This window comes from Phaethon lepturus, unplaced genomic scaffold (genome assembly GCF_000687285.1).
Source record: "Phaethon lepturus isolate BGI_N335 unplaced genomic scaffold, ASM68728v1 scaffold6683, whole genome shotgun sequence".
NCBI classification, from domain to species: domain Eukaryota; kingdom Metazoa; phylum Chordata; class Aves; order Phaethontiformes; family Phaethontidae; genus Phaethon; species Phaethon lepturus.
The window spans coordinates 30,337-41,597 of NW_010529647.1; the positions used below are offsets into that span (position 1 = coordinate 30,337).

The 11,261-nt window shown below is 40.9% G+C and overlaps 1 protein-coding gene across 1 annotated transcript in view; it reads right to left on the bottom strand.

Annotated features, from left to right (window-relative positions):
- Window positions 1-2,846: 2,846 nt before the first annotated feature.
- C6 (complement component 6) overlaps window positions 2,847-11,261 on the bottom strand; it is a 13,984-nt gene continuing 5,569 nt past the window's right edge. Inside the window, exons 6-12 of the mRNA XM_010284003.1 lie at window positions 10,214-10,385; window positions 9,010-9,121; window positions 8,468-8,600; window positions 7,287-7,478; window positions 6,678-6,768; window positions 5,085-5,326; window positions 2,847-3,148 (exon numbers count right to left, since the gene is read on the bottom strand). Coding sequence (XP_010282305.1) covers window positions 2,967-3,148; window positions 5,085-5,326; window positions 6,678-6,768; window positions 7,287-7,478; window positions 8,468-8,600; window positions 9,010-9,121; window positions 10,214-10,385 — 1,124 coding nt within the window. The 3' untranslated portion in view covers window positions 2,847-2,966. The remainder of the gene's footprint in view (window positions 3,149-5,084; window positions 5,327-6,677; window positions 6,769-7,286; window positions 7,479-8,467; window positions 8,601-9,009; window positions 9,122-10,213; window positions 10,386-11,261) is intronic.

Genomic DNA, 11,261 nt, shown 5'->3' on the forward strand with positions numbered 1-11,261 from the left:
CTATAACTAAGCAGTGGCCCGTTGGCAAAAGTTTGGTGGTTGCTGTTTAAACCTACGTACCTGCCTTATCTTCAAACCCTTGAAGCAAACTCTGGATTACCCCTTTCTGAGGTTAGGTAAGGATAAACGTTATAACAAGTACTTTATATATATTCAGTTCTCTTCTATATTTGGTCAAATGTTATATTCTGTGTTACAATTGCAATAACTATTTATACAGATGCCCGCAACAGCAGCTGCTAATTGTCCAGCCATTGACTCATGCCTCAGCTGTCTCACTGTGGTAAGTATATTCTGCATACACTTCACATACTCTTGTGCTAGTGAAAAATTGGGTATGCTGGGATGTTATATGGAACTTTGCGTCAGTGGAAAGGCTCATTATATTCATTTTGGATAATGCCTCGTCTCTGACGTTAAGAACAAATAGATGGGATTTTTCTGTGCAGTAGAGAAGCTGCATTACCGAGAAAGCTGTCCTTTGAGAATCAGTAAGGTCTCTGTGACCCTGGTTACCCTGACAGATTTGGCTCAGGTTTGCTTCATCTTCCCCAATTGTAATTCATGACCCAAGGCAATGATCCATCAAGCCAGATAACATTACTTGGAGCTTACGATGGCAAAGGAGGGACAGCATTTCCTGCCACCAGTGAACAAGAAAACTCTATCATTACTTAATATAAGTTATCACAGTAGAAGAGGAGAGCTTACACAAGAAAAAGATAGATGTTGCAGGAAATATTAAAGAGCTGCAGTCTTTGGTGTCTCACAGGGGTTGGGGACCCCTGTGACAGAGCATAGCAACAAATCTGAAATCCTTGTGAGTGCAGTCCTGACCCTACTGAAGCCATAAGCAAAGCTCTGGATTCAGTTTATGGTTGAATCACTACCTTATTAGTGAGTGGCAGATGATGTCGTCACTCTATGCCATAATGGTCAATTGTAAAATAGACACTATGGGAGTTATCTCCATCAGCAAGAGAGAACAACGCAAGTCTTTACACGAGCGCTCGTATAGCACACAACTACTTTGAGACCAGTGGTGCTGGAGAAATGGGGGCAGCCTCGGAGGCCTCAGCTGCCTTCTGTTTACCAGGAAATAAATTCATCTGGCAATTTATCATGTTGAGAAGTGTCAGGGGGAAAAAATTCCTCCTATCAGAAACATTGCTAGACAGTCACACTGGAATCAGAGTCCTGTAATGAAAAGCTAGTATTGAAGTTAGAGGGTCAGGAGGAAGAAATCTTCATTGCTTGTTGAGGGCAGAGGGCATACATAGCCATTCTGAGTGATTATTCCCCCCCAGAATGCAACCAGCAAGAAGAAATAAGGGCACTAAAAACAATCTGGGGACAATCAAATTTGCAATCTTCTCCCAGACCATCACCAGTATATTAGTATATATCTTCAGTTGGAGGAAAGAGCTATAGAATTACGAAGGCAAACCTATCTCAGTTTTTTACAATAATTCTTACTACATATTTTAAGCAAGAAAACATAATGCTTTATTGTATTTACTAGAAGGATTAATTGCTTCTTTTCCTTGAGCTCCATCCATTTGAAGACTAACTGCTGATTTAGAGAGCTTGGCAACATTCCAAATACAGGGGTCTGATACCTCCTTGGAAGAAAAATAATCATTTCACCTCCAGCTCACTCCCAGCTCCCAAGTGACTCTGCTCAGTCCCTGGTGAGGTGTGACACTTACATACAGGGCAGGTTATTCATCAATGGGCACTTCCCATGCTTTTTTCCTAATTGTCATTGTTCTGCTGACTACTGGTGAAAGAGACTTTCAGCTTTCCCACTCTTGGAAGGCAGATTTCTAATCCTCAGTTTTGCAAAATTCCAGGTGTTGAAGGGGAAATTCTAACTGTAACTGCTCAGCAGTGGTAATTTGTGACCGAGGAGTGATCTGGCATGGAGGGCAAGAAGGCCCAGCTACAAGAAGGGGTTAAATTGTCTGGAAGTAGAAATTCCAGAGAAAGAACAGCTCTTTGCAAGGGAGTGAAGTTTCGCTTGGTGATGAGATAAGAAACAGCCTCAGCATTGTCTTGTAGCCATCTTGGAATGGAAGCGCACAGAGCCCAAGGGCTATCTTTGGGCAGCAGAGCTGGGCTGAGGGATGGACCCACAGCTGCGCTGAGGTGCCCCATGCAATTGCTCTCAGGATAGGGGCTGGTGCAAGTGTATTTAAGGAATCTGCTTGTGACGAATCTTTGCAGACTCCACAAAGAACCACATAATGGTGGTAGGACTCTCCCCAGTGCATTGTTCATTAATTTTTTTCTTTTATATTTAAGAACAAATGCGTTTAACTCACCTCAAGAGGTACCATAAAAATTCCCCAACAGTGTCTAAGGCTCAAAACCAGCAAACCAACACAGAAAACAAACATTTACTCCCTTCAAGTACTCTGATTTAAAACCGCATGGTTTTGAAGACTTCACTCAACCGTTGCATATTTGTACTTTTCAGTATTTTTATTTCTCCCTGAATTTATACCATGAGGGCTCAGACAGGTAGCCTCCTTCATGACTCCATTAGGTGTCAGAGGGAACGTGCAATGCTGCTGAAGTCTGCCTGCCTGGATGATACAGCTGGTACTCAGCCAGCAAGGCACCCAGGGTGCACAGCAGGCACAAGTGCAGAAACAGAGCAACAAGTGTCTGGGGACAAGTCTCATCCAGCACCAGGGGAGACCAGAGGCAATGCTCCCCTTTCTCCCTTCCCACCCACTCCGCTTCCTCCCTCTGTACATCCACAGAGTTACCAGCAGTGAAAGCAGTCCCTATACCCCAGCCCAGTGCCACCCTTCTCTGAAAAATCTGTTAAGTGAGCTCTATTTTTTTTTATCCTTTGTTTTTGATCTACTTGTCCGTTCATAACCAGCCGAGTTTTCCCCAGGATGGCTCAGCCTGCGCAAGGTGGGATGGTCGTGGTGGCTGCCAGGAGATCTGACTGGTTACACCCGGCAGCTCCCCGGTTCCAGCACCTCCAGTTTGATGCCAGCGCACTTCATTGCTGCCAGAGTGCAATGACTGACTGTCCTCCTCCTCCCTGTTGACTCCATATGGATGCAGTGAAGGTGGCTGTCTCCTTTGGGGCACTGGTAAGGCATCAGACAGGAGCACTGGGTCTGTGTTTCTGTGAATGAACATGTTGAAATTTTAGCTGCAAATGTCATGACTACAAACATCTATTATAGTTTGAGAACATTTCAAAGTTCAACAGGGAAAAACACTATTGGAGGTTTGTGATACGTTAGTTACAAAAAGCCTATAGCACATATGCTAGATAGTACGGTATTAAGAATAGAGATTAAAGCAGCTTTAAATATCTTTTTTTTTGCAGCAGCGGCCCATGCAGAAGCAAAATGAAGTATCATCTAACTATTTTTATCCACTGGCTTTCCCTGACCTTTCTTCTAAACAAAAAGATATTAAGTTGACTTTCTGTTCCCAATTATCCTTGCACACAGTGATGCTGTGAAATGGAGGCTTAAGGTCCATATTGTGTCAGCTCCTATTTCATTAAAGCTCCCTTTATGAATGCTAAGCTACCTGCTGCTGGCCTGTGGTAAAGCTCAGTCCTGCCAGTTATTTCATTACCCATTTCTGATCTAATCAGATTCTGACTCTCTGTATCCTTTCCCAGAAATTCCCTGGGTAGAAAACTAAGTTTCTGCCTTCACTTTCTTAAAACATATGAAAAAATTGTGTTTTCCTCCATTTAGCTGCTTTCACCTGGTACTGCAGGATCTTCTGCCTCTGTGTTGATACCAACTACTAATTCTCAGGAAAACCAAAACTTTCCTTTCTTAAATGTTTGTGCATACTCATGAGAAAGAAGACTTTTGTGGAGATAGAGAGGAGGAAAGTTCGATTCAAACCTCTTGAGCACCAAAATGAAAAACTTATTTAATGTATTTTTCTCCTCTTTCTCTCATTTTTCCTCACTGAACAGGGCTGCTCTGTAGGCTTTTGAGAGGAAAACACTGAAATGCTGGCACAGGATCCAACTTTAAGACAGTACCACAGTGGGAGCAGACCTAGGTTTCTTAGAGACTCTGGAATAAATAAACCAAATTTATTTGGGTTTTTTTTTTAGTTATAACCACCTGCCCAGCAGGTGTCTAGAGGCTCCAACACAGCATGTCCCTCAAGGGGCACACCTGGTCGTGCCCTCTGCTTCAGCCCCACAAGGAACAACGTCTCAGGTGGTAATTTTACAGCCACCTGCTTGAAATCCTGTGCTGCAGATATCTTGCATCTTCAAAACAGGGTTTTAGGACTGCTGCACTCTGCTGTTGCTTTATTTATCATAAGTAGACAAGGTGTGATAAGGATCATATTTGTCTCTGGAAGCAAGTGGAGGAATGAGCGTGGCTGCCACTCAGCCTTTTCCTGGCAAGCACTTGATGTGTGCGGAGCCAGCCAGCACCTCAGACATTTACAGGAAAACCCACTGCTCTTATCACCAAGTTACACAGTAAGTAGCCAAGTTGCGCAAGTGTTCATAAAATAATCCTCTTAGGGATTTCACCAGCTTAGCTAATTCATTAAAACTCTTAATAAATACAGTTTTCACATGTGAGTGTTTACAAATTTTACCATTAAAATCCCATTAAACCTGATGACCCCAGTCTTGCTTTTTAAGTACTATCATGATTTAATAATTTAATTATATGCTATAGAGGGTGTGGCTCAAATTAACTTCTGAAGTACAAACTAGTGGTTATAGTAACCTCACAGGGAGTGGGCGATAACATTGCAAACTACGTTTCTGTGATTAAAGATTCAAATGTTAATTCTCCTGAAAAAGTTCCCTTAATCTCCAAGTTTCATTTGTGGGAAGTGGCAATGATACACCACTTGTGCCTTTCCTAAAGGAAAAGACACATATCTAAGTGTAACACTTGGTAGCAGGGACACAGGACCGACCACACTTCCACACTCTCTCACCAAGTTGCTCAGATGGACCACAATGCCTGTAATTCCCATGCTCAGAGCAGTGAAGGAGTCAGCACATTTTATTTTTATATCCAAAGGGTTGGATAAATCACACCATTCAGAAGTCATACCTGGACACTCCTCCCAGTCATAGCAAGTGTCATAGCCACAAGGCACTTTCTTCAAGCTATTTGTAGAGAGCTTTGCCCTTTCAATAGCCCAGTTTAGGTTGGAATCACCATGGCAAGGGCCAGCATGCAAGAAATGAAATGACTGCTCTCCAAGGCACATTTCAGCTGAGTACTGACAGCTGGCCTTGGTCACATTCTGTTCAGAAACAGCATGTAGCACACAGATGTCTTCTGAGTAGTGGCTGCCCAAGGAAAAAAGAAAAATTATTTTAGCAGGCTGTGGAATAAGTCCATGCTTCTAAATGCTCCACTGGCATTGGATGAAACACAGCAAAACAATGGCCAGGCTGGATATCTGTTTAAAGACCTAAGGCTGTCCCAGCTACTGCAGGACCTGGGCCGGATACAGCATTGTGCTACGAGATGAGGAAACTTGTGTCTTGTCCAACAGATGGAGGTGAAGGACGTGTGCCTGCACAAGAAAACAGCAGATGCTGTTACCTCCGCAAGGCATGGGAAATTTCCACAGGCCCTGAGCTGGCTTGACAGAGTTAATGCAGCCCTGCGGCTCTGTGTGTGCAAGACTGCCTCTGGTGCACGATTAGCGTGGGACCAATGGCAGGCAAACCCAGCCATGCTGCCTGTAGTTTCTTTCCGTATTGCTTTTCGTTCCTGAGTGAATTTGTTCTCAGCAAGTGCAGGCATTTCCAAGCAGCATAATTTTGTGGAGCTTAGTTATTTCCCAAAGAGAGATAGCAATACAGCTCACTTTGTCTAGCCTCCTGAGTTAAGCTTATAGCTTTAGTCAACAAAACCTCTCTAGTTTTCAGAGGATTTGTCCTGTATACTTTTTACAATGTCTATCACCCTCCGAACAAGCTCTCTTTCTACCCAAGGACTCTTGAAGGAGAGAAGATACCTAGTTATTTGGGCACTGACATGAATGAGATGAATCCCATGCCACGGGACTTGCCTGTGGTCACACAGGAGGCCTGTGGTGGAATGCGCATTGATCTCAACCCTACAACAGCTCAACTCATATTCAGTCTGTGGTCATCTTCCCTGTCTCCAGCCCCACAACACACCTCCACCCTGGCTAGTCATTTACTAAAAGTCCTCTAGGATAACCCTCTATTCACTTGAAGGCTCAATGGCCTGTGCAGGTCATGTTGTGTAAAGAGACAGTAAACCCAAGTCTTATGTACTTTTATACACTTTGGAGACTGAAACATACAGTGTATTTTGCAGCATGTTCATCTGAAAAACGTGAATCTCAAACACAAGGAGCATGACCTATTATAGCAAGGTGATGACAGTGAAAAGGCAGATATTGGAGGAATAAAAAGAAGAATAGTTAGGATCTCTAGTAGCAGATGGTAATGTAGATTAGAAGGATGCACTCTGATGTGCCATTTGGTTAATGTCATTGTTCATTTATTTCATACAGGGGCATAGCTGGCTAATATCTGAACAGAGAGTATCCCTGAATTGCTGTTGTCATTTGTTACTCTGCCTGTTATGTGTCACAGTGGTCTTGGTCTATCAATGGAGAAACTTCAACTTTTCTTTTTCTAATGAAAGTACTTAACTTACCCACAATCTTCTTCTGGAGCCATACAAACACACTGAGATCCAACCTGCTTTTGTCCTGGATTGCAAACACCTCTAATTTTAGTTTGCACATCTGAAACAAGAGTGTGAGAGTTATTGTAACTAGTAACAAAGTGAACAGAAATATCTTAGACTTATGCCATAAAATCTAAAATGGATTTATTTCAGTTTATCCCATATTTCTCTCTTCAAAAGCTGCTGTCATTATGTTTCCACAAGTATGCATCAGTCTTTGGAAAAACCACTGGAAGATCCTGTACAAGAAGAGAAACTGAAGTGTCAATAGAATGGAATCTCCTACTTTACCTTCATAAAGCCTTGTTAATACAGCAGGGGTTTGTTTTGTTTTTAAAAAACAGCTTCAATATCTCAATTTCATAATTTAATTGTACAGTACATTGCACCCAAAAATTCTGAATGCAGAAGTTTGGGACTGAAATTATGTGGCACTGTGATAAGGACAAAGTAAAACCAAACTTAATGAACAGTGGCAATACGCTTTAACACCAGTCATCTGCCTCCTGGCTAAACTAAGTTGTGCTGTTAATAGCGGCAGTATAGAAACAGTAAAGTTCCTGCAGGCATACTAACCTTTTTCACATGTAATAGATCTCAAAATAGGAGGTATCCAGGACAGGTCTTTCCCACAGGTATACTGTGTTTGACCAGTGACTATAAATCCAGCTTGGCAGCTCAGCTTCATGGTTTCACCAATGGTGTACTGTTGTTTAAATGGGGAAATTGTGACACTGTCAGATGTAGGTGGCCTGAGGCATACTGAGGCTGTAATAAATGAGAAAAAAGTATAATTCTTGCTCATTTTATGGTGTGTGAATATTTCCAACAAGTCATAATGCTTCATCTGAAGAGCCATAAAGACACTCAATAACACTGAACATTTGACTGACGTTCGAAACTAATAAATATTTAAAATAATTAAGTTAGAAACTTTAAGTGCACTGTCATAGTCTTTAAAAATACTTTTCAATCAATAACTAAATAATTACAATGTGTTTCTAATGCATGCTAATATGAGTAATTTAATTTTACAGTTTAAAAATAATAAGAAAGGCATTAGCAGCATTTTTTAATTTTTCTTCTGTAAATGAAGCTATTAATAAAAAATTAAAATGAATGTCAATAGAAAGCTGGTAAGTATATTCAGGTAAATTTTTTTGATAAAATGAACACTAAGTCAATGAAATCACACTGAGTTCTAGAAAACTACTGGAATCTCTCCTGTTAGCAAACCCAAGTCAGTTATGATCCTTAATTCTTAACTGGACCGTAAATACTTCAAGGCATTGGTTTATAGTGGGGATTTTCAAGGTAACTTGGGAGGTGGGGGTGGTTAGAGACACATCCATTTAATATAAAAAATGATAGACAAATTCCTCTAAGAATGCTTTCTTGACAACATTAACTGTCATCAACTTAAAGATATCTATGTAAGTCTGGAAGCACAAGATGAGTCCTTCTGTTACAGATATTTAAAACTAGATAAGAGAAGGACCTCACAGCATCCATCTGAGGATTTTCTAAAGTACTGAATATTACAGTATTCTTACAGAGCACATAATATTAACACTTGTGAATTGAAAGAGGAATGATTTAGGTTTTTGCCATCTCTACATGAAATACCTTCCTAAAATGCTATCTTTTCAGGTATCGTTATAGATCCCTTTGTTAAAACCTGTGTTTAAAATCTGTTTTGTGTCTTTTTCTTCAACTTCTGTTTTGTTGTTGGGTTAAATTAGTTCTTTCTTTCTTACGTTGACATTCAACAAGTTGCTGCATCCAGGTTTGATCAGGCAAACACCGAAGGAATTGATAACCACTGAGGACATGACCACTCACACAGGCAATTTCAGCTTCTTCCCCCACAGCATACTGGTTCTTTTCATTCTACAAAAAAGAAGCCAAAAAGTCCCTCAAAAGTCTATGGTAATGAGACTGGGCATTGTCAAAAGAAACAATGATAAAAGCCTGGTGACATGACGTAATGAATGTGTGCTTTTCACACTCTGAAATATGAGTCACCCACTCACCTATGTAATGATGTTTGTCCAGCTGCACTAACTGATGTCATGGTTACAAAACAAGGATTCAAGGACCGCTGAAATGGATTTTACCTTGCCTGTGCTTCAGTTGCTTGTGGACTTTGGTGGACTAGGATGCCACAGCATGCCACATACACAGCAACATGCTCACTAGCGTAGCAGCTAGCTTGAGTATCAGGCACATGTAACAAAGAAGCTGTAAAATTTCCCAGCTCTGCAACTACTACACTTTCTTTCTTATCACTCATGCTCACCCTGATAAAGCCATTTTCTGGTGGGTCTGGCCTGGAGCATCCAGACTCGGGTTCACTGATTAAGATGTCCTCTTCCCTCCTGGCTTCATCGTCATTTACACAAGGAGCATCTCTGAAAAGTAAAAATTTGCTGGTAAGGATGTACCTTAAACATTGGTGTCACCAAATAACAATGGAAGAATGTCAGGATCTTTGGAAAGGAATGCTGTAGGTGTGTCTCGTCTCCCCCACCCATGGTGAAAAAACTATTTTGTTAAATAAATGATGGTAGACATCAAAAGTTGCAGGCGTTGATAGGAGGGAGATTGTGAGAGTGCTAAAAAAGTGATAGACACAGGGCTACAATTTCGATTGACATAACTCATGAAGTATTTTTATAGAGTAAGAAAAAGAGGCGAAGAACAGCATACAGAGGAAGCCTCTGGGGAGTCCATGTGATTTGGTTGGGTTTAAGATAGCATAGTCAAAACCCACCTCTTGCCATCAGGCAATGGTTAAAGGAGGCTGGTGTCTGTGAGCGTGGCACTGTACAGCCTGTGGTGTCTAACTGAGATCAGTAACAAAGAACTGTGGAGCCCATTGCTTTTAATTCTCCCCTATATGCTCCAGCATCTCCTCCGTAGTCATTACAGCAGGGATGATGAAAATCCTGCTTCAGCTCTTAGTTCCAGCAGAAAAACTGAATCCATACAAAGCTGTTCTCTTGAAGATGCAAGAAACTGAGACAGTTTGGGGTTGGAGTTATGATAAGAAACCATACAAAACCAGTACATCAGACGTACTCAAAGTGGGAATATGAAAAGCTTGTTAGTTTCAGTGGATTCTCTGAGACTGAGTTCAGACCTAAACCTCTGAGAGAACAGAATGTGATATTAATAAACTGGAAACTGTGAATTTCCATGAAGGGAAGCAGATGAGTTCTCCGTGGCTTTGGACAAGAAGCTGTGCAAAGCAGTGTAAGCAATCTACAGACATATTTTATTATGGAATTCATCAGCCATTTTCTAGGAATAAACAATTAATAAATCCAAACTTGAAGAAACTTGCAAAGATTTTCAGACATTTCCTTCTGTCAGCCCCCACCACAGAAGTTCAGACAGGAGACCTGTCTGCTATTTACCCTTGGTAGTCACAAAGCCACTCTGCAGGGCTCCTTAACTCTGCACCATGACTGTGGAGATCTTTTGATCTACCATCTTCTTACCTGTCCATGAACATAGAGACATAACAGTCCTCCTCTTCTTCCCGTTCACCTTCACAAGGCTTCCCACCGTTCATCGGGGAGGGGTTATTACACTTGCGGGTCCTTCTTGTTTTGAAGGAAGCGTCGCATGAACTCCATTCAGACCAGCAACCCCAGCGGCCATCGACAGCAACTGCAACAAATAAAAATCTCATCTTCTGGTAGATCTGCACCATATGTAGTATTTGTCTTAAGGCCACATACGAGTGGGATGATGGTAAATTCATAATTACTGTTTTCAGGGAGCCGTTAAGGGAGTAGATTGTCTCTAGAATGTAAAGTTTTCCAAAGAGATGGTCAGCAAATTCCAGCTGCTTCATGAAAACCTAAAATATATCTTCCTTCCTAGTTTTGATTGCAAGTAACATACAAACTGAAAAGCAGCTTATTTTCTACTTCTATTGCACACAGAGATGTTTCAGTTTTCATAGTGCTGACAATCTTTTTAGATAGCTCAGTATTTAATGAGTTATTAAATAAACCTGAGCTCTAACACCGTATCTAAACCCAAAATCTACATCCCATGCAAGATAAATTAAAACACTACTGTCTTTTCTTCACCCCAGGTATTTTGTCTGAGTCATCATCAAGCATATATAAAAATTTTTATTTCCACACCATTTCTTTTCAGCATGCAATAAACTTTCTACATCTATTTCTATCTGCATATCTTCAATTGTTTATTTCTTTCAAAATATTTTTTTATCAGGGTCAGATAATGAGATGTGTAGCTGCCTAAGTGACTTCCCCTTCTGTCCACTTTTGGTCCTGGAATATAAATATATATAATAATAAATACAATATTGTAAGTCTCTTCTGTTTGGTACTAACGCCACACCTATGGCAATTTCATTCAAAAACCTGTTTGCATAGAATTGTTCTTTAAATTCTTCAGAACAATTATTATGTTTCCTCTCCTTAAGACAACAGAGTTTTTCTTTCACATTGTAATCAACAATTTTTATCTCCATCAGCCCATTTCATCGTAAGCATAATAGGCTATAGGGAA